Source organism: Ranitomeya variabilis, chromosome 2 (genome assembly GCF_051348905.1).
Source record: "Ranitomeya variabilis isolate aRanVar5 chromosome 2, aRanVar5.hap1, whole genome shotgun sequence".
NCBI lineage: Eukaryota > Metazoa > Chordata > Amphibia > Anura > Dendrobatidae > Ranitomeya > Ranitomeya variabilis.
The window spans coordinates 1,105,702,277-1,105,726,493 of record NC_135233.1 but is presented as its reverse complement, the minus strand read 5'-3'; the positions used below and the strand labels follow the sequence as shown (position 1 = coordinate 1,105,726,493).

Sequence of the window (24,217 nt, the reverse complement as noted above, 5' to 3'; positions counted from 1 at the left end):
CATATGTGTGAGGGGCGCAGTAGGAGATGTACGTGTGAGGGGCGCAGTAGGAGACATATGTGTGAGGAGCGCGGTGGGACACATACATGTGAGGGGCGCAGTAGGAAACATACGTGTGAGGAGCGCGGTGGGACACATGTGTGAGGGGCACGGTAGGAGACATACGTGTGAGGGGCACGGTAGGAGACATACGTGTGAGGGGCACGGTAGGAGACATACGTGTGAGGAGCGCGGTAGGAGACATACGTGTGAGGGGCGCAGTAGGAGACGTACATGTGAGGAGTGCGGTGGGAGATGTACATGTGAGGGGCGCGGTAGGAGACGTACGTGTGAGGGGCGCGGTAGGAGACATACGTGTGAGGGGCGCAGTAGGAGACGTACATGTGAGGAGTGCGGTGGGAGATGTACATGTGAGGGGCGCGGTAGGAGACGTACGTGTGAGGGGCGCGGTAGGAGACATACGTGTGAGGGGCGCAGTAGGAGACGTACATGTGAGGAGTGCGGTGGGAGATGTACATGTGAGGGGCGCGGTAGGAGACGTACATGTGAGGGGCGCGGTAGGAGACGTACGTGTGAGGGGCGCGGTAGGAGACGTACGTGTGAGGGGCGCGGTAGGAGACGTACGTGTGAGGGGCGCGGTAGGAGACGTACGTGTGAGGGGCGCGGTAGGAGACGTACGTGTGAGGGGCGCGGTAGGAGACGTACATGTGAGGGGCGCGGTAGGAGACGTACGTGTGAGGGGCGCAGTAGGAGACGTACATGTGATGAGCTAAGCTGCTATTACACGGTTCTTCCAGTATAGCGCGCTTCCTCAGTTTCCCTTCCGCGGGCCCTGACTCGCTGACCAATCACAGGACGCCTCTGCCGCCGCCGCGGTTGACATCAGTGAACGCGCCTTGTGAGCGCGCAGTACGACGTCTCCGCCAGTTCTGTAGCGCTGCGCATGCGTGGACGAGCTGTCATGGCGGCGCCCGTTGTACGGAGAGCTGATTGAAGAGACCTGACAGCCCCCGGCAGCGCGTTCTTCTCCTGGAGCCACCGCGGTCGTTATGAGGGCAGGAGTGTGAGGTGTGAGGCAGGTACGGCTTCCCTGGTCTTATACGGCCCCGTCCCGTGCACCTGTCATGCGCATCATGTATGTGGCATGTGTTGTACACATAGATGACGTCACCAGAGCGCGGTATACAGCGGAGGCCCCGCCCGTGTGTGGACATCCCCTCATATACGTGTGTCACGTGGATGACCAATCGCCGTTCTTCAGTGACTGATAGTCATTTTGGCTGGTGTGCTGTATATGGGGGCAGTACAGGTGTGCTGTATATGGGGGCAGTACAGGTGTGCTGTATATGGGGGCAGTACAGGTGTGCTGTATATGGGGGGCAGTGCTGGTGTGCTGTATATGGGGGGCAGTGCAGGTGTGCTGTATATGGGGGCAGTGCTGGTGTGCTGTATGTGGGGGGCAGTGCAGGTGTGCTGTATATGGGGGGGCAGTACAGGAGTGCTGTATATGGGGGCAGTACAGGTGTGCTGTATATGGGGGCAGTACAGGTGTGCTGTATATGGGGGCAGTGCTGGTGTGCTGTATATGGGGGCAGTACAGGTGTGCTGTATATGGGGGGGCAGTACAGGAGTGCTGTATATGGGGGGCAGTGCAGGAGTGCTGTATATGGGGGCAGTGCAGGTGTGCTGTATATGGGGGGGCAGTACAGGAGTGCTGTATATGGGGGGGCAGTACAGGAGTGCTGTATGTGGGGGCAGTACAGGAGTGCTGTATATGGGGGCAGTGCTGGTGTGCTGTATATGGGGGGGCAGTGCAGGTGTGCTGTATATGGGGGCAGTACAGGAGTGCTGTATGTGGGGGCAGTACAGGTGTGCTGTATATGGGGGCAGTACAGGAGTGCTGTATATGGGGGCAGTGCTGGTGTGCTGTATATGGGGGCAGTACAGGTGTGCTGTATATGGGGGCAGTACAGGTGTGCTGTATATGGGGGGGCAGTACAGGTGTGCTGTATATGGGGGCAGTACAGGAGTGCTGTATGTGGGGGGCAGTGCAGGTGTGCTGTATATGGGGGCAGTACAGGTGTGCTGTATATGGGGGGGCAGTGCAGGTGTGCTGTATATGGGGGCAGTACAGGTGTGCTGTATATGGGGGCAGTACAGGTGTGCTGTATATGGGGGCAGTACAGGAGTGCTGTATATGGGGGCAGTACAGGAGTGCTGTATATGGGGGCAGTACAGTTGTGCTGTATATGGGGGGGCAGTACAGGTGTGCTGTATATGGGGGGGCAGTGCAGGTGTGCTGTATATGGGGGCAGTACAGGTGTGCTGTATATGGGGGGGCAGTACAGGAGTGCTGTATATGGGGGCAGTACAGGTGTGCTGTATATGGGGGGGCAGTACAGGTGTGCTGTATGTGGGGGGCAGTGCAGGTGTGCTGTATATGGGGGCAGTACAGGAGTGCTGTATATGGGGGCAGTACAGGTGTGCTGTATATGGGGGGGCAGTACAGGTGTGCTGTATGTGGGGGGCAGTGCAGGTGTGCTGTATATGGGGGCAGTACAGGAGTGCTGTATATGGGGGCAGTACAGGTGTGCTGTATATGGGGGGGCAGTACAGGTGTGCTGTATATGGGGGCAGTACAGGAGTGCTGTATGTGGGGGGCAGTGCAGGTGTGCTGTATATGGGGGCAGTACAGGAGTGCTGTATGTGGGGGGGGCAGTGCTGGTGTGTAGTATATGGGGGCAGTGCTGGTGTGCAGTATATGGGGGCAGTACAGGTGTGCTGTATATGGGGGGGCAGTACAGGTGTGCTGTATATGGGGGGCAGTGCAGGTGTGCTGTATATGGGGGGGCAGTACAGGTGTGCTGTATATGGGGGCAGTGCAGGTGTGCTGTATATGGGGGGGCAGTACAGGTGTGCTGTATATGGGGGCAGTACAGGTGTGCTGTATATGGGGGGGCAGTACAGGTGTGCTGTATATGGGGGGGCAGTGCAGGTGTGCTGTATATGGGGGCAGTACAGGTGTGCTGTATATGGGGGGGCAGTACAGGAGTGCTGTATATGGGGGCAGTACAGGTGTGCTGTATATGGGGGGGCAGTACAGGTGTGCTGTATGTGGGGGGCAGTGCAGGTGTGCTGTATATGGGGGCAGTACAGGAGTGCTGTATATGGGGGCAGTACAGGTGTGCTGTATATGGGGGGGCAGTACAGGTGTGCTGTATGTGGGGGGCAGTGCAGGTGTGCTGTATATGGGGGCAGTACAGGAGTGCTGTATATGGGGGCAGTACAGGTGTGCTGTATATGGGGGGGCAGTACAGGAGTGCTGTATATGGGGGCAGTACAGGAGTGCTGTATGTGGGGGGCAGTGCAGGTGTGCTGTATATGGGGGCAGTACAGGAGTGCTGTATATGGGGGCAGTACAGGAGTGCTGTATGTGGGGGGGGCAGTGCTGGTGTGCAGTATATGGGGGCAGTGCTGGTGTGCAGTATATGGGGGCAGTACAGGTGTGCTGTATATGGGGGGGCAGTACAGGTGTGCTGTATATGGGGGGCAGTGCAGGTGTGCTGTATATGGGGGGGCAGTACAGGTGTGCTGTATATGGGGGCAGTACAGGTGTGCTGTATATGGGGGGGCAGTACAGGTGTGCTGTATATGGGGGCAGTACAGGTGTGCTGTATATGGGGGCAGTACAGGTGTGCTGTATATGGGGGGCAGTGCAGGTGTGCTGTATATGGGGGGCAGTGCAGGTGTGCTGTATATGGGGGCAGTGCTGGTGTGCTGTATATGGGGGGCAGTACAGGTGTGCTGTATATGGGGGCAGTACAGGTGTGCTGTATATGGGGGGCAGTGCTGGTGTGCTGTATATGGGGGCAGTGCAGGTGTGCTGTATGTGGGGGCAGTGCTGGTGTGCTGTATATGGGGGGGCAGTGCAGGTGTGCTGTATATGGGGGCAGTGCTGGTGTGCTGTATATGGGGGGAAGTGGCAGGTGTGCTGTATATGGGGGGTGGCAGGTGTGCTGTATATGGGGGGTGGCAGGTGTGCTGTATATGGGGATGGGTGTGCTGTATATGGGGGGGAAGTGCAGGAGTGCTGTATATGGGGGGCAGTGCAGGAGTGCTGTATATGGGGGGCAGTGCTGGTGTGCTGTATATGGAGGGGCAGTGCAGGTGTGCTGTATATGGGGGCAGTGCAGGTGTGCTGTATATGGAGGGGCAGTGCAGGTGTGCTGTATATGGGGGCAGTGCAGGTGTGCTGTATATGGAGGGGCAGTGCAGGTGTGCTGTATATGGGGGCAGTGCTGGTGTGCTGTATGTGGGGGGCAGTGCTGGTGTGCTGTATGTGGGGGGCAGTGCAGGTGTGCTGTATGTGGGGGGGCAGTGCAGGTGTGCTGTTTATGGGGGGCAGTGCAGGTGTGCTGTTTATGGGGGGCAGTGCAGGTGTGCTGTTTATGGGGGGCAGTGCAGGTGTGCTGTTTATGGAGGGCAGTTTAGGAGTGCTGCATATGGGGGTGGCTGGTGTGCTGTATGTGGGGGCAGTGCAGGTGTACTGTATATGGGGGGAAGTGGCAGTTGTGCTGTATATGGGGGTGGCAGGTGTGCTGTATATGGGGATGGGTGTGCTGTATATGGGGATGGGTGTGCTGTATATGGGGGCGGGTGTGCTGTATATGGGGGCGGGTGTGCTGTATATGGGGGCGGGTGTGCTGTATATGGGGGCGGGTGTGCTGTATATGGGGGGTGGCAGGTGTGCTGTATATGGGGATGGGTGTGCTGTATATGGGGGCGGCAGGTGTGCTGTATATGGGGGCGGCAGGTGTGCTGTATATGGGGGCGGCAGGTGTGCTGTATATGGGGGCGGCAGGTGTGCTGTATATGGGGGGCAAGGAAGGAGTTATGTATATGGGGGGCAGGTGTGCTGTCAGTGAGGTGGGAGACAGGGCCGAGCATAACTAGGGCCCCTGAGGGCGGACGGTACAGCTGTACATTCAGCTCTGACACAAATTAGGAGACCACTGCAAATTGTTCAGTTTGTCTGATTTTTCTTTTTATATTTTTAAGTAAAATGTAAATTGTTCTTTTATTCTATAAACTACTGACAACATGTCTCCGAAGCTCCAAGCAATACATTTTGTATTTATTTTCTGAAATTGAGAAATGGTCAAAATGACAAAAAAAAATGCATTGCTTGCAGACTTCAAATAATGCAAAAAAAAAAAAAAAAGAAGTTCATAATCATTTAGAAACAACAATACTAATGTTTTATCTCAGGAAGAGTTCAGAAACATACCTCCCAACTTTCGAGGAAAGGAAAGAGGGAGAAAGTCAGCGCCCCGGCAAATTTTAGGCCACACCTCTGACCACACCCATTTCACAACTAGTCACGCCCCAACCACACCCATTTAGCACTTCTGATCACAATGTTTTGTAAACAATAATTATAAACAAAAAACATGGCCACACATGACGCTCCATACTGTATAATGGCCACACATGACGCTCCATACTGTATAATGGCCCCAAATGATGCTGCGTACAGTGTACTGGCCCCACGTGATGCTCCATACAGTATAATGGGCCCACATGATGCTGCATACTGTATAATGGCCACACATGATGCTCCATACTGTATAATGGCTCCACATGATGCTCCATACTGTATATTGGCCACACAGTGCTCCATACTGTATAATGGCCACATGATGCTCCATACTGTATAATGGCCACATGATGCTCCATACTGTATAATGGCCACACATGATGCTCCATACTGTATATTGGCCACACAGTGCCCCATACTGTATAATGGCCACACATGATGCTCCATACTGTATAATGGCCACACATGATGCTCAATACTGTATAATGGCTCCACATGATGCTCCATACTGTATAATAGCCACACAGTGCTCCATACTGTATAATGGCCACACAAATGTGCTCCATACTGTATAATGGCCATTGGCCACATTATGCTCCATACTGTATAATAGCCCCACATGATGCTTCGTACTGTATAATGGCCACACAGTGCCCCATACTGTATAATGGCCACACATAATGCTCCATACAGTATAATGGCCCCACATGATGCTTTGTACAGTATAATGGCCCCACACGATGCTGGGTACAGTATAATGGCCACACATATTGCTGGGTACAGTATAATGGCCCCTCACGATGCTCCATACAGTATAATGGCCCCACATAATGCTGGGTGCAGTATAATGGCCACACATGTTTACCCCACCCCCATCATTGCCTTCTCCATCACTACACACAGACACCTTTCACCGCGCTCCCTCGCAGCAGCTGGCAACTTCCACTCCCACGGTGCTGAATGGTGTCATCCAGCTGCACCGCTGACTGCTCACGTCGCTGCAGCTGTGATACGCCACTGATAAAGACTTCCGTGTCTCCTGTGCCAGTCAGTGTCAGAGCGAGGAGCAATATCTGCTCCGATCCAACACAGCCAGCGTCCGCTCCGTACACCTCGTTCACATGCGACTCCGCTCCATACACCTCGTACACACACGACTCCGCTCCATACACCTTGCACATGCGGCTCCGATCCGTACACCTCGTACACACACGGCTCCGCTCCGTACACCTCATACACACACAGCTTCTCCCCATACACCTCGTACACACACGGCTCTGCTCCATACACCTTATACACACGGCCCCACTCCGTACACCTCGTACACACACGGCTCCGCTCCGTACACCTCATACACACACAGCTTCTCCCCATACACCTCGTACACACACGGCTCTGCTCCATACACCTTATACACACACGGCCCCACTCCGTACACCTCGTACACACACAGCTCCGCTCCGTACACATTGCCGACGCTGCTCCGCTCCGTATACCTTGCACACACGGCTCCTCCCCATACACCTCGTACACACACGGCTCCACTTCGTACACACACGGCTCCGCTCCATACACCTTATACACACACGGCTCCGCTCCATACACCTCATACACACACGGCTCCTCTCCATACATCTCGTACACACGGCTCCACTCCGTACACTTCGTGCACACACGGCTCTGCTCCATACACCTTATACACACACGGCTCCGCTCCGTACACCTCATACACACACGGCTCATCTCCATACATCTCGTACACACGGCTCCACTCCGTACACCGTACACACACGGCTCCGCTCCATACACCTTATACATACACGGCTCCGCTCCGTACACCTCATACACACACGGTTCCTCTCCATACACCTCGTACACACACGGCTCCACTTCGTACACACACGGCTCCGCTCCATACACCTTATACACACACGGCTCCGCTCCATACACCTCATACACACACGGCTCCTCTCCATACATCTCGTACACACGGCTCCACTCCGTACACTTCGTACACACACGGCTCTGCTCCATACACCTTATACACACACGGCTCCGCTCCGTACACCTCATACACACACGGCTCATCTCCATACATCTCGTACACACGGCTCCACTCCGTACACCGTACACACACGGCTCCGCTCCATACACCTTATACATACACGGCTCCGCTCCGTACACCTCATACACACACGGTTCCTCTCCATACACCTCGTACACACACGGCTCCGCTCCATACACATTGCACACGCTGCTTCACTCCGTATACCTTGTACACACACGGCTCCGCTCCGTACACGTCTTAAACACACGACTCTGCTCCATACACCTTTCACACGCTGCTCCGATCCGTACACCTCGTACACACACGGCTCTGCTACATCCACACTGCAAACACCTCCTGACCTCACACATACACTTACCTTCCTCCAGCGCCATGACAACCAGCGGAGTCCTGTACACGGAGGTCCTCCCGATCATCATCATGTGACCCCCTGACTCCTCCCATCCTGTGACTTCATCACAGGTCCTGTGTGCACAGAGCAGCCAATATGCTGCTGTGCGGGTGCAGGGGCTCAGGGAGCTGACCGGGTGATATACACACCTCCCAAACAGTGCGGGACAACTAATGTCCCGCCCGGGATCACGGGACTCACTGTCAAAATCGGAACAGTCCCGCTGGATCCGGGATGGTTGGGAGGTATGCAGAAATCAATATTGTGTGGAATAACCATGATTGTTAGTCACAGCTTTCCTGCGTTTTGGCAGCTTTCCACCAGTCTCCCACACTGCTCCTGGTACAATAATGTCAGCAGTTCTTCTTTGTTTGATGCCTTGTGACTATCCATCATCCTCTTGATAACATTCTAGAGGTTTTCAATGGTATTCAGGTCTGAAGATTGAGCTGGCCATGGCAGGGATTTGATGTGGTGTGTCGCGATAATGTAAATATGCCATGTTCTGAGTATACTTCTAGAAGGTTCCATGGCTTTACAGACACACACTGTGGGCTTTCTGACCCCCCCCCTCTTCCCCCCAGCTGCCTGTGGGTGTATACACTTCTCCTCTGCCTGCTAGCTCTGTGTAATTCTAAACCATTCTTTCTCCAGCATGCAGCTGTGAAACCGAAAGTAAAGAGTAGCAACACATGGCAATCCCTTTGTTTAGCTACAGTGATCCTTTAAGACCAAATATATTAGCACAGGATATTCAAAGAAATAGGCAGTTCATATTTCTGGAAACTGCAGGGTCAGGGCTCCCAACTGGTGCGTTTTGGGAGCTCAGCGCTTAGCAAAAATTTAAAAACGCATTACTGCTTAACCGAGGCTCATAGCCAAGCTGTGTTTGGATTTAAATGAACGTCCATTTCGTGCTGAGAAAAACGGTAATTGTGTCGTCCTTCTACGAGGTTCATAAGCCGAGATATATTTAATAGATTGTTTTCCATATCTTTCAAAAGGGGGCGTATCCAGCCCACTCAGTGATGTCACAACCAGGGGTATAAGGCAGGGAGACCTCATTTTGCACTAGTCTTTGTCCAGGGAGCTAGCTGAGAGACGCTCTGTGATGCATTTCAATGTATCGCCCCTCCCCTGCACCACATGGTCTGCTATGAAATGACTTAAGCAACTGTAAATGTTTTTTCTTCCTTTAATCCCTTTTTATTTTGTAACTAGACTGTGGCCCGATTCTAACGCATCGGGTATTCTAGAATATGCATGTCCCCGTAGTATATGGACAATGATGATTCCAGAATTCGCAGCAGACTGTGCCCGTCGCTGATTGGTCGAGGCAACCTTTATGACATCATCGTCGCCATGGCAACCATTATGACATCTACGTCGATACTGTGCCCGTCGCTGATTGGTCGAGGCGAATTCGCGGCAGACTGTGCCCGTCGCTGATTGGTCGAGGCAACCTTTATGACATCATCGTCGCCATGCTGTGCCCGTCGCTGATTGGTCGAGGCCTGGCGGCCTCGACCAATCAGAGACGCGGGATTTCCAGGACAGACAGACAGACAGAAAAACCCTTAGACAATTATATACAGTATATACAGGTCCTTCTCAAAAAATTAGCATATAGTGTTAAATTTCATTATTTACCATAATGTAATGATTACAATTAAACTTTCATATATTATAGATTCATTATCCACCAACTGAAATTTGTCAGGTCTTTTATTGTTTTAATACTGATGATTTTGGCCTACAACTCCTGATAACCCAAAAAACCTGTCTCAATAAATTAGCATATCAAGAAAAGGTTCTCTAAACGACCTATTACCCTAATCTTCTGAATCAACTAATTAACTCTAAACACATGCAAAAGATACCTGAGGCTTTTAAAAACTCCCTGCCTGGTTCATTACTCAAAACCCCCATCATGGGTAAGACTAGCGACCTGACAGATGTCAAGAAGGCCATCATTGACACCCTCAAGCAAGAGGGTAAGACCCAGAAAGAAATTTCTCAACAAATAGGCTGTTCCCAGAGTGCTGTATCAAGGCACCTCAATGGTAAGTCTGTTGGAAGGAAACAATGTGGCAGAAAACGCTGTACAACGAGAAGAGGTGACCGGACCCTGAGGAAGATTGTGGAGAAGGACCGATTCCAGACCTTGGGGAACCTGAGGAAGCAGTGGACTGAGTCTGGTGTGGAAACATCCAGAGCCACCGTGCACAGGCGTGTGCAGGAAATGGGCTACAGGTGCCGCATTCCCCAGGTAAACAGCGGCAGAAGCGCCTGACCTGGGCTACAGAGAAGCAGCACTGGACTGTTGCTAAGTGGTCCCAAGTACTTTTTTCTGATGAAAGCAAATTTTGCATGTCATTCGGAAATCAAGGTGCCAGAGTCTGGAGGAAGACTGGGGAGAAGGAAATGCCAAAATGCCTGAAGTCCAGTGTCAAGTACCCAGTCAGTGATGGTGTGGGGTGCCATGTCAGCTGCTGGTGTTGGTCCACTGTGTTTCATCAAGGGCAGGGTCAATGCAGCTAGCTATCAGGAGATTTTGGAGCACTTCATGCTTCCTGGCACCTGCTCACAGTGCCAAAACCACTGGTAAATGGTTTACTGACCATGGTATTACTGTGCTCAATTGGCCTGCCAACTCTCCTGACCTGAACCCCATAGAGAATCTGTGGGATATTGTGAAGAGAAAGTTGAGAGACGCAAGACCCAACACTCTGGATGAGCTTAAGGCCGCTATTGAAGCATCCTGGGCCTCCATAACATCTCAGCAGTGTCACAGGCTGATTGCCTCCATGCCACGCCGCATTGAAGCAGTCATTTCTGCCAAAGGATTCCCGACCAAGTATTGAGTGCATAACTGAACATTATTATTTGATGGTTTTTTTGTTTGTTATTAAAAAACACTTTTATTTGATTGGACGGTTGAAATATGCTAATTTATTGAGACAGGTTTTTTGGGTTATCAGGAGTTGTAGGCCAAAATCATCAGTATTAAAACAATAAAAGACCTGACAAATTTCAGTTGGTGGATAATGAATCTATAATATATGAAAGTTTAATTGTAATCATTACATTATGGTAAATAATGAAATTTAACACTATATGCTAATTTTTTGAGAAGGACCTGTAGATTGTCTGTATATACATAATTGTCTCATTTTAAAATATCTTTTATATACTTTTGTAAACACTGCCTAATGTTTTTTGGAGTAAAAGTTATAATATTTGCTAGCGTCGTTTTGCTCTAAAACTTACCCTAAAGCCTCTGACCTAAGCCATTGCTACTGGATGGGTTGGCTCCTGACCCGTTATTATATAAGAAATAGGAGCTGGTGGCAGCGGAAGTGTCCTGAGCTTTTGGGGGAAACTGGCAGCGACGGACGGCTTTGATAATTATTTTTCCCGCCTGAGCGGGAGTAGTTATATCGCCCTCTCTGCAGTGTGCCTATTAGCCAGTACATATCAAGGCAGCCTTTCGGGCAACTAATTATCCTAGGTGCAGTGAATTCTCTGCGATCACTGAACCGTGCCAATTTACCACATCCAATACATTCTATAGTGGGAAATATCTGTTGACCTGCTGTGGCTCGTAAACCTGCACCACAGGTGAGAGAACGCTACACCGAATAGAAGCACAGTGGACAGGAGATTTCTATAAAGCCATCCACTGTGCTTGTACTGTACCTCGCTGCATCCAAAACGCTGCTACTCCTGTTCATGAGCATGCAGCCTAAGTCTTAAGTTTTTACACTTTTATCGACCAGCACATGACGTGTATGTACAGACTCAGTTTCCCGGTGTTGGCTCTCGATGGTGTCGTCTGAATGACTGATGTTTTTCAAAAGTCTTACTTGCTGTCAGTGAAAGGGAACAGTCATTCAGGGGGCAGAGGATTCAGCTACGGACCCCCTATGTCTCTGAATCCCCCCTGCAATAATCCATTTTGTGTAAAAGATTTTGGAAAAATAAGATTTTTTTTTTAATAATTTTTCTGAGTTTGTCAGATGCATCATTTTTCTGAATTTCACCTATAGCTCCATGATATGGATCGTCCGGTTTCGACCTTCTAGGCTTCGCAGGCTCTGGACGAGCAGACCTAGGCTTCACAGGCTCTGGACAAGCAGACCTTTTAGGCTTCTCCCGCTCTGGACGAGCAGACTTTCTAGGCTTCTCGGTCTCTGGTGAGCAGACCTTCTAGGCTTCTCCAGCTCAGGACGAGCAGACCATCTAGGCTTCGCAGGCTCAGGACGAGCAGACCATCTAGGCTTCGCAGGCTCAGGACGAGCAGACCATCTAGGCTTCTCCAGCTCAGGACGAGCAGACCATCTAGGCTTCGCAGGCTCAGGACGAGCAGACCATCTAGGCTTCGCAGGCTCAGGACGAGCAGACCATCTAGGCTTCGCAGGCTCAGGACGAGCAGACCATCTAGGCTTCTCAGGCTCAGGACGAGCAGACCATCTAGGCTTCGCAGGCTCAGGACAAGCAGACCATCTAGGCTTCGCAGGCTCAGGACGAGCAGACCATCTAGGCTTCGCAGGCTCAGGACGAGCAGACCATCTAGGCTTCGCAGGCTCAGGACGAGCAGACCATCTAGGCTTCGCAGGCTCAGGACGAGCAGACCATCTAGGCTTCGCAGGCTCAGGATGAGCAGACCATCTAGGCTTCGCAGGCTCAGGACAAGCAGACCATCTAGGCTTCGCAGGCTCAGGACGAGCAGACCATCTAGGCTTCGCAGGCTCAGGACGAGCAGACCATCTAGGCTTCTTCGGCTCAGGACGATCAGACCATCTAGGCTTCTCAGGCTCAGGACGAGCAGACCATCTAGGCTTCGCAGGCTCAGGACGAGCAGACCATCTAGGCTGCGCAGGCTCTGGACGAGCAGACCATCTAGGCTTCAGGCTCAGGACGAGCAGACCATCTAGGCTTTGCAGGCTCTGGACGAGCAGACCATCTAGGCTTCTTCGGCTCTGGACGAGCAGACCTTCTAGGCTTCTCCGGCTCTGGATGAGAAGACCTTCTAGGCTTCTCCGGCTCTGGACGAGCAGACCTTCTAGGCTTCTCCGCCTCTGGAGGAGCAGACCTTCTAGGCTTCTCCGCCTCTGGACGAGCAGACCATCTAGGCTTTTCTGGCTCTGGAAAAGCAAGGGATTTTCTGTAGATCTGTGTGCAAACGAGGAGCAGAATTAGATGCACGTCTGTTACATTGTTGCAGAACTAATATGGTATTTAAAGGGGCGATAAAAGAAAGCTTCAAGGCAAGGAATGCCGTTACAGGAGAGAGTGTCCAAAACATTTGCAGGATCTTGATCCAGTGGCTGCCTGATGGTAACCCTGCGAGCCATCTCCTCCGATCAGGGGTGTGTCACTGAGGAGGTGCTGGGGATTCCCGCAGGTGGACTGCTGACAAGGCAACTGGAATGGCATCCTCTGAATCCTTTTGACCATCTCCAGCAGATGCATTACCAGGGTGTTCTGGTGTAACCAACTTATCGGCCGACGGCCTTGGAGAGTCGTATAGACCGGCAGGTTAATCATACACCCTGATTATGGCGCTGAGCTCCGGGCAGGGCTGGCACCACACTGTAGGTCGCACATGTAACCTCGAGCTTTACTTGACTCCTCTCGGCAGAAGTTTTCTGTCCCTTACTTTGGCAGTCAGTGGGGGTCTCAACAGACCCACCCCAATTTCACATTTACCACCTATGCAGCGGATAGTTGGAAGCTATGAGCACCCACTGCAGTGAACTCGGCAGTTGCTCACACATACTCCACAGTGGTGTTGAGTTCTCGGTGGAGTTTGGGGGCCACTTGGCTCTGACTACTCACATATACTCCCCTCCCCATACATCAGAGAATATAAACCGTGAATAGGGGCCGCTCATGTAACGTCTCTTGTCATTACCAGGTCCGTGTATGGGGCGATCTGGGTGTAAGATCCTCCGGTGAATATACATCTGAACGCTGCTCTGCTCTTGCGGGTATTGAGGAGCTGCCGCCTCTGAAGACCCCTCACTCATCCATCCTGAAGACATCATGTCCCTTTACCCAGTAAGTACCTTCATGCCTAAATGTAATTTGTCTTTTTCTTCAATCACATCCAAACCTGCAGTCCAAATTTGATTATCTTTTCGGCAGCTCTTGCGGCTCAGGGTCGATATATAGTCCACGCTTCGCTGCGTTCTGAAGTTTCCACTCGGTGCATTTCCCACAAAGCAGTTCTTTTCTAGAGCCCCTCTGAACAGAGGGTTTTCCAAGTGACAGAGAGCAGAATTGTTATTTCAGCTCTGGATGTGACTGCTGAAGTAATTTAGTACAAGAAAAGTAAAGCAGACGGCTCCCACAGTACACACAGTAGAACCAGAACACATGAGCTGCGCGCACAGTGAACAAGCCAGTAAAGACATGTTCACACCACCAAGAGACTTGAAAACACAAAAAAGCACAGTAAAACCAAAACCACTCTGTTGCAAAAAAATCACAGTGGACAGCAAGTGCTAGTAAAAAGATGGAAAAAACAGGGTATTTGGTTGATACGTTTTTTGCAAAAAATGTATATTAAGCCGCTGTACCAATCGCCAAGGTATACCCATATCACAGCAGTCCTAACTAATGTATGTAATCCCTATCTGATGTATTTAAAACCTGGTCATATGTACAATACCTGTATGAGCAGGATTCAGAAAAGGAATGTCCATGTGGACTCGTTGGACAGAACGGCTCCTGTGCGCACAGCTCAAAAAAAGAGGGGTGGAGGCCTCCCCAGTCTTGTAGAAACAAGAAAACAATTATGTAGAACCAGAACACATGAGCTGTGCGCACAGTGAACAAGCCAGTAAAGACATGTTCACACCACCAAGAGACTTGAAAACACAAAAAAGCACAGTAAAACCAAAACCACTCTGTTGCAAAAAAATCACAGTGGACAGCAAGTGCTAGTAAAAAGATGGAAAAAACAGGGTATTTGGTTGATACGTTTTTTGCAAAAAATGTATATTAAGCCGCTGTACCAATCGCCAAGGTATACCCATATCACAGCAGTCCTAACTAATGTATGTAATCCCTATCTGATGTATTTAAAACCTGGTCATATGTACAATACCTGTATGAGCAGGATTCAGAAAAGGAATGTCCATGTGGACTCGTTGGACAGAACGGCTCCTGTGCGCACAGCTCAAAAAAAGAGGGGTGGAGGCCTCCCCAGTCTTGTAGAAACAAGAAAACAATTATGTAGAACCAGAACACATGAGCTGCGCGCACAGTGAACAAGCCAGTAAAGACATGTTCACACCACCAAGAGACTTGAAAACACAAAAAAGCACAGTAAAACCAAAACCACTCTGTTGCAAAAAAATCACAGTGGACAGCAAGTGCTAGTAAAAAGATGGAAAAAACAGGGTATTTGGTTGATACGTTTTTTGCAAAAAATGTATATTAAGCCGCTGTACCAATCGCCAAGGTATACCCATATCACAGCAGTCCTAACTAATGAATGTAATCCCTATCTGATGTATTTAAAACCTGGTCATATGTACAATACCTGTATGAGCAGGATTCAGAAAAGGAATGTCCATGTGGACACGCTGGACAGAACGGCTCCTGTGCGCACAGCTCAAAAAAAGTACACAGTACAGTCTGACTTATCCTGTGACATGATGGATGCTGTCTCCTCGTGCAGTGGTGGAAGTTAGAGAAGACTCGCTGAACATTTCACAGATGATGCACTGAGAACCCAAGCTCTGTACATACATTACTGATCCTGAGTTACATCCTGTATTATACCCCAGAGCTGCACTCACTATTCTTCTGGTGCAGTCACTGTGTACATACATTACTGATCCTGAGTTACATCCTGTATTATACTCCAGAGCTGCACTCACTATTCTGCTGGTGCTGTCACTGTGTACATACATTACTGATCTTGAGTTACATCCTGTATTATACTCCAGAGCTGCACTCACTATTCTTCTGGTGCAGTCACTGTGTACATACATTACTGATCCTGAGTTACATCCTGTATTATACTCCAGAGCTGCACTCACTATTCTGCTGGTGCAGTCACTGTGTACATACATTACTGATCCTGAGTTACATCCTGTATTATACCCCAGAGCTGCACTCACTATTCTTCTGGTGCAGTCACTGTGTACATACATTACTGATCCTGAGTTACATCCTGTATTATACTCCAGAGCTGCACTCACTATTCTGCTGGTGCTGTCACTGTGTACATACATTACTGATCTTGAGTTACATCCTGTATTATACCCCAGAGCTGCACTCACTATTCTGCTGGTGCAGTCACTGTCACTGTGTACATACATTACATTACTGATCCTGAGTTACCTCCTGTATTATACTCCAGAGCTGCACTCACTATTCTGCTGATGCAGTCACTGTGTACATACATTACATTACTGATCCTGAGTTACATCCTGTATTATACCCCAGAGCTGCACTCACTATTCTTCTGGTGCAGTCACTGTGTACATACATTACTGATCCTGAGTTACATCCTGTATTATACTCCAGAGCTGCACTCACTATTCTGCTGGTGCTGTCACTGTGTACATACATTACTGATCTTGAGTTACATCCTGTATTATACCCCAGAGCTGCACTCACTATTCTGCTGGTGCAGTCACTGTGTACATACATTACATTACTGATCCTGAGTTACCTCCTGTATTATACTCCAGAGCTGCACTCACTATTCTGCTGGTGCAGTCACTGTGTACATACATTACATTACTGATCCTGAGTTACATCCTGTATTATACCCCAGAGCTGCACTCACTATTCTGCTGGTGCAGTCACTGTCTACATACATTACATTACTGATCCTGAGTTACCTCCTGTATTATACTCCAGAGCTGCACTCACTATTCTGCTGGTGCTGTCACTGTGTACATACATTACATTACTGATCCTGAGTTACCTCTTGTATTATACCCCAGAGCTGCGCTCGCTATTCTGCTGGTGCAGTCACTGAGTACATACTGTAAGGAGGCTGTAGGATACATAGTGGATGGGAGATAAATCTAGAGCAATGCTTTCGTACATATAGGACTAGAAGGGGTTATTTGGCCTTGACAGGTTGATTGTGAGCAGCTGACGAGATAGGGCAGGACGGCTGCTCACCATGTCTCCACCACTGGGTGTGGTTCTCTGTGTAAATTGAGATGTGTTTGTCTCACACGTCTGTGTGTATGGAGGTGTGCAGCTCTCCTGGATTGAGTGCCTTTGCTGAAAGAATAATATGCTGGACTCTAAGCCAGGTGAGCTAACCAGCACTATTGTATGGACTTTCTGCTTTGTGTTTTACTTTGTGCTGGACAAGGGCTGTATTTGCGTTTCCTGTGATACCTCATAACGCTCCCAAGTGAGTAGCATTGTTACAATACATACAGGGGATTTTTCCTATGACACCAGTGGTCTCTAATCCTTCTCTGTAGGTGTCGGTGACGTTCCACGATGTGGCTGCCTGCTTCTCTGCGGAGGAGTGGGGGGTGCTGGAGGACTGGCAGAGGGCGCTGTATAAGAATGTGATGCTGGAGATCCATTCTGCACTGGAGGCGATGGGTGAGACCCTGCAGCTGCTTCCTTAGAGGCCATCATTTTACACTGTTTCTTCAGGTGTTATTTTTTCCCAAGAGCTCTACTGGCAGTCGGTGAAACGACAAAATTCTAGTTTATGTCTGGAGGCTAAAAACTTGTACCCGCTGTTGGGAGGGCTCTGTGTGATGTGACGTGCTCTGGGGGTGGGGGACTCCGTGTGACGTGACCCTCTGTGGGGCTCGGGGACACCGTGTGACGTAACCCGCTGTGGGGCTCCATGTGACGTGACGCGCTCATCATCTCACACTGTCCTAGGCTTTGAGATACTGAACCGCGACGTCTTGTTCTGCATTAAGAAGGTGAAGGACCTGTACATCGACATCTGTGAGACGGGCCGAGCCATCGGTAGTGCAGGTGAGAATGGTAACTCCGTGCCGCCGTGATGGCCACATTGATGTGTGACGGCTCGGCAGCACATTTGATGTTGGAGGATGTCATAGATGAAAGGTGGACAATGGTTCACACTATTGTACTCTGGTGTCTCCTCCAGGTGCCGCTGCTACCCGAGATCCAGGACAAATCATGGGGCTGAAGCAAGAGCGGGACAGCCCCCTGGACTCCTGCCAGAAGAAGGGACTCAAGTCCACTGCACATCAAGGTGGGGGTCATATATTGTAGATAACTGGATTGGCTGGACTGTTGGGAGCCTGTAGTGCCTCATCAGCCATGTCCTAGATGTCTCGAGAATGAGCAGACGAGTCGTCTCTCTCCACAGCCTGTAGCCCCGATTTACTGCTGAGGATCAAGCAGGACGAGTGGGCGCAGCAGAGCCTCCCATACAGCATCGGTGAGTCCGGGACGCCGGCCCCAATTTTCACCTGTATGTGCTGTGTGCCGCTACTATTGTCAGCATGATGACTCCCAATGTCCATCCCGTATTCGCTCCCTCTGCTATCTGCTTGTTTCATCCAGAGCCCCCTACAGGTGACCACACTGACCTTTTGTGTGGATCCTACAGGTGACCGCCCATGACTCCCTCTGCCGCGTCCCCTACAGGTGACCTCCATGACGCTCTGCCGCGTCCCCTACAGGTGACCTCCATGACTCCCTCTGCCGCGTCTCCTACAGGTGACTGCCCATGACTCCCTCTGCTGCCTCCCCTACCGGTAACCGCCCATGACTCCCTCTGCCGCCTCCCCTACAGGTAACCGCCCATGACTCCCTCTGCCGCCTCCCCTACCGGTAACTGCCCATGACTCCCTCTGCCGCCTTCCCTACCGGTAACCGCCCATGACTCCCTCTGCCGCCTCCCCTACAGGTGACTGCCCATGACTCCCTCTGCCGCGTCCCCTACAGGTGACCTCCATGACTCTCTGCCGCGTCCCCTACAGGTGACCTCCATGACTCCCTCTGCCGCGTCTCCTACAGGTGACTGCCCATGACTCCCTCTGCCGCCTCCCCTACCGGTAACCGCCCATGACTCCCTCTGCCGCCTCCCCTACCGGTAACCGCCCATGACTCCCTCTGCCGCCTCCCCTACAGGTGACCGCCCATGACTCCCTCTGCCTCGTCCCCTACAGGTGACCACCCATGACTCCCTCTGCCGCGACCCCTACAGGAGACCGCCCATGACTCTCTCTGCCGCGTCCCCTGCAGCTGACCGCCCCTGACTCCCTCCTCCGTGACCCCGTAGGTGATCGGCCATGACTCAATTGATCAGCTAGATCAGACCCCATCTAGATTGCGCTGTTTCCTGCCTCCATACCGTTTTCCTTGCAATATTTTGGAGTGACCTCTATTGTACAATTGTCTGGTTTTGGGGTGCCACCGCTGATTGTCCAATGGGTGGAGAATGGGGCGACTCTCCAGTCATTTTGGAGAAGGTGCAGGAAATCCAGAGACAGGTAGTGTGATGACAGGATGGATTATGCATAGCGGCAGGTCAGGATCGGATAGTCACATAGTTGGCCTGATCTGTGATTCCATGGCGCGGGCCGCTGGGTGGGCGCAGTCTGGGCATCCTAGTGTACACAGATATGATGAATCGCAGAAGTGGAGCTATAAGGGACCAGACGGGCATTCTAGAGGCCTGCGCTGCCCATTGATCTTTTATATTAAGCCTTCGTTCATCCCTCATCTCCTCTCAGTCTTTAAGGAGATCCATTACCCTGTATGATCCTCCTGTAGATCCTACACAAGCTTCATATAATGGTGTTTCCTCTGTATACAGCCAAACCTGTCGTCACCTCCATCTTGTCACTGCAGAAGGATAAAGAGGAGCTTCACGCAGCGGACAGTACAGAGGGCCATGTCATCCCCGCACACAGTGAGTCCTGACATGTTGTCTTCTGTTATGTGATAGTGTGGGGGGCCGCAGGTTTATAAAGGGATAAGCGTGACATCCATGCTCTACGCTGAGGCAGGAAGAGCTGATGTTGAAAGATGGCTGCAAATGTGGCTCTCCGTTGTGGCTGCACATGTGCCATTGCCCCTTTGTCCTGGTGATTGCTGTGCCTGTCCCAGTTGTGACCCTCAAGGACACAAAGAACCAGAAAATGCCCAAACTAATTCACCAGCCCATAACTGTCCTAACATTGTATATCAGACCCCAGGACCGTTCTCTTTAAGCCACCGGCTTCTCCTCGGCCACTCCAGGAGATTGACAGGTAACTACCATGTTTGTACTTAGAGAGAGTCCTGTAAATCACTGGGAGCAGACCCGAACTGGTCTCGTCGTCTCTTCCTGTGGTCCCCCGGACTGCTGTTGTCGTCTCTGCCTGTGGTCCCCAGACTGCTTTTGCTGTTTCTTCCTATGGTCCCCGGACTGGTCTTGTCATCTCTTCCTGTGGTCCCCCGGACTGCTCTCGCCATCTCTGCCTGTGGTCCCCGGACTGCTCTCGCTGTTTCTGCCTATGGTTCCTCGGACTGGTCTCGTCTCATCATCTCTTCCTATGGTGGCCCGGACTGGTCTCGTCATCTCTTCCTATGGTCCTTCGGACTGGTCTCGTCATCTCTGCCTATGGTCCCCTGGACTGGACTAATCATCCCTACCTATGGTCCCTCGGACTGGTCTCGTTGTCTCATCATCTCTTCCTATGGTGCCCCGGACTGGTCTCGTCATCTCTTGATATGGTCCCCCGGACTGGTCTCGTCATCTCTTCTTGTGGTCCTCTGGACTGGTCTCGTAATCCCTTTCTGTGGTCCTCGGACTGGTCTCGTTGTCTCTGTCTGTGGTCCCCCGGACTGGTCTCGTTGTCTCTTTTCTCTTCATATGGTTCCCCAGACTGGTCTCGTTATTTCGTCGTCTCTGCCTGTTGTCCCCCGGACTGGTCTTGTTGTCTCTTCCTGTTGTCCCCCGGATTGGTCTCGTCATCTCTTGCTATGGTCCCCCGGACTGGTCTCGTCGTCTCTTGCTATGGTCCCCTGGACTGGTCTCGTCTCTTACTATACAGTGCAATGAGTACAATTTTGATAATTCTGAGCTTCATAGAACATTTCTTTTTACCCAATAACATTAAAAATTAGTGAATAATATAACTTTCGGTACAAAATCTTCGGTTTTATTCAAATTTAGTGATAGAAAAATGACTACAACCCCCCCCCCCCATCAATAACTCCTCCATCTAGTATTGTGTGTGACCTCCCTGATGTATAAGGATGGCACCGAGTCCTCTGAGCCAAGAAAGAAAAAGAACAAGTTGGCAACATATTACAGCAGGGTTTCCCAACCTGCAGCTCACTAGCCACGTGTGGCTCGCGGGCCCGCGCTGTGTGTTGAGTTCTGGTGTTCCACCTGCGGCTGTTAACCTGTTAAAGACTAGTATGAATCTCTGACAGCGCCATTAAACACGCCGGCCGGGAGCGAGTAATTCCTCGCACTCATGATGTGATCGCGGGGCACTGATTATAGCCGGGGGTCTCCTGATGACCCTGTGCCCATTATATGATCCTATTGTGAAATCCAGCCTATGGCCGCCGTTCATAAGAGATCATGACGTTCTCTATCCACATTTCTGCTACACAGATCAGGGATGAAGAAATCCTGTATATAGCACAAGCGATCGGATGATGGCAGCTTCTAGTCTCCCATGGAGATTATTGAAGCAAGTGTAAAGTTAAAAAAAATAGTTTTTTTTTATTTATTTTTCTTTCTCTGGTGACATTTCTCTTCCATGTGGTGCCATTGCTGACCACATGAAATGAGAAGGCGTTTTCTTTAAGTATCTCCCTTTTATAGCTCCCTGTTAATGATGAGCAAACATGCTCAGGTACTAACCGAGTGTCTACAGCATGTCTCGCGACTGTTCGAGAACCACAATACAGTCAGGGATTTCCTGTTTGTCAGGCATTCCCTGCATGTGTTGCGTCTGTCGAACAGCCGTGAGTCATGCAGCCGCGGGGACTTGAACATATTTTTCCAGCCCGCCGTAGACACTCTTTTAGCACACGCGCATGCTCGGATAAGACCGTTCGCTCATCACTACTCTGTCTGACAGCGGTAATGAAGAATTAGACTGACCGGGGGTGAATTTTGGCTAATAACACTATTCTAGTATAAACTTTAGCTTTGCTCCCAAGGACTTTCATTTGGGTTGTACTCATTTTGCAACATGAATTTATTAGGAAAATTTACTAATGGCCAATATTTGTGGAGTATTTAGCAGTGCGGTGTCGCATATCGCCACATCTGCTGGGGTGTACTCATTTATGCTGAGCATTGTGGCTCATGTATTATGAGGGATTGTCTTATTCTCTTCCTACTTTCTGGCTTCTTACACTCATGGCCTCTGCGCTTCTCGCCGGATGTGCACTTATTTCTGCCGCTCCCCCGATGTATTTGTCACTTATTACAGATCTTTATATATGGTGGGAGGACGTCCCTGCGGACCACCATGCTTACCTCTACATCCAGCAGCTGAGCCCGGAGCGCGTCATTGGGGGGAGCGCGTCATCGGGGACGCCGTCCTGTGCCTGCCGAGGGCGGCCCGGCCGCTTATAGAACAAAACATCAGCATCGGCCGCCGCCTTGGGGCCCCGACACAAGCTGTCATTACCGAGATATCCGTCCGGGGAAGACAGCTCCACCATTAACCTGTACATAACCGGTGCGGAACATCACCGTAGACTGAGCAGATCCCTGACCTGTAATAGTAAAGGGTCCCACTGTGTTATATGGTGTTACATGGGACTGCAGGGGCATCTACTACATTATCTGTACTCAGAGAGTTATCACTGTGTTATCTGTGGTGTTACATAGGACTGCAGCTCACATATTCTCCCTTCAGCGCCCTTATCCCAGTGTATAACATTGCTTTATGATACACTACAGTGATTGAGCAGGACTTGCAGCTTCGGGTGTGACTGGAGTTGGCGGCCCCTGATTCCTTCTTCTGTCTCCTCCACTGTAGGACGGTTGTCGGCTCCAACTATCAAACAAGAGAAGTCGGATTACATCAAAGTGTCAGTAGGCGATCGAGGGTCGGATGGCTGTACAGCGCCCCCCACAGGTGAGAGCAGGGGACGTCCGGCGTGATGGTCCAGTGCTTGAATCCATCTTGTCAGTCAGATCACCGGTCTGTAAGATAAACCTCTAACCCTGTAGCAAGGAGACGCCGGTGTCACAGCCTCCTGATCCTCGTCCCGGGAGCTGCCGCTCTCATCTTACATCGTCCCTGACCACAGGAGCTAACGATCTATCCGCCGCTATCTCGCATGTATCACTCCCATCATCCCTGCCCGTACGTGGTGTAGACCAGAAGGATATGAGATCCAGCGGCATTGTTACTGCAGCTCCGAGAGTGACGAGAGTGAGGTCATTCTGGTCCGGTAGCAGAGGTATAACCACAGCGCTGCAGTCAGGGGCTTCAGTGTCGGACTCCCCTTTTCCTCTCGTTACAGGTCGGCCGACATTGCAGCTGGTGAATAATGAAGAGCTGGATTATATGAAGGTGTCAGCGTGCGGCCTCGGGTCAGACCGTACTGGGGCCACATCTAGAGGTGAGACTGGCCCTGGACCTGCATGATGACTGGCCCACGTCTTATATCTTTATGCCTAGGGGGCATCCTGAGCCATAGAGGTGGGCAGCCGCTGACTGGTCTGCCAGGGTTAGTTGCATTGGTTTCCAGTATATGGATCAGGGCTACATTTATGGTCTACACTGCTCAAACTCCCCTATTACCAGCACATATTCACCCCCGTATTCATACACATGCACCTCTACGTACAAACACCGACATCTGTACATGCTGTGCATGAATACACACACATGCATATACCAATATACCCGGTGGGGGAGTCACTGAAGCCCAGGTGAGCAGCTATTGCGCTCCACGGACAGGTGACATTGGTGCAGCAGAATGACAGATATGGAGCCACCGAGGCCGTTATGGCAGAACTGGAACCACAGGAGCTGATGGAGCTGAGTTATGTCATAGAAACCGACGTGTAATCCACATGGAAGAAGAGTAGATTTAGAGCCGAGACTCCATTGCAGAATTGCTTCAGCAGTATGGCAGAGCTGAGTTTGTCAGGGAGTCCAATACAGAACTGGTACAGAAGTCTTACATAGTTGACTCAGTGGTAGAGTGGAGTTTGTCTCCGAGTCTAGGTAGAATGAAACACTGTATCAGAGCTGAGTCTGTCAGAGAGTTCAACTCAAAATTGGTTCAAAGATGCAATCCATAGTAGAAGCTTGAAAATCAGCTACCTGAATACTCATGTGGTGCTCCGCTGCCTGAGCCGACCTATAAAACCTGAGGGCATGATGTTAGTTACACTCTGGGTTGCTGTGGCATCTTGACATGCTTGGAA

At 50.8% G+C, this 24,217-nt stretch overlaps 1 protein-coding gene across 6 annotated transcripts in view; it reads left to right on the top strand.

Moving 5' to 3' along the window:
- Positions 1–909: 909 nt before the first annotated feature.
- The window catches only part of LOC143808823 (uncharacterized), a 65,663-nt gene continuing 42,355 nt past the window's right edge, over positions 910–24,217 (top strand). For 3 of the 6 annotated variants that reach the window (XM_077291913.1, XM_077291914.1, XM_077291910.1), the window contains exons 1-9: positions 925–1,079; positions 13,757–13,899; positions 17,304–17,430; positions 17,722–17,820; positions 17,957–18,064; positions 18,182–18,253; positions 19,637–19,732; positions 22,815–22,913; positions 23,305–23,403. In XM_077291913.1, the coding sequence (XP_077148028.1) occupies positions 13,885–13,899; positions 17,304–17,430; positions 17,722–17,820; positions 17,957–18,064; positions 18,182–18,253; positions 19,637–19,732; positions 22,815–22,913; positions 23,305–23,403 (715 nt within the window). In that variant the 5' untranslated portion in view covers positions 925–1,079; positions 13,757–13,884. Of the gene's footprint in view, positions 1,080–13,756; positions 13,900–17,303; positions 17,431–17,721; positions 17,821–17,956; positions 18,065–18,181; positions 18,254–19,636; positions 19,733–22,814; positions 22,914–23,304; positions 23,404–24,217 lie in introns of all 6 variants that reach the window. The other 3 variants (XM_077291915.1, XM_077291911.1, XM_077291912.1) reach the window with 3 other exon arrangements.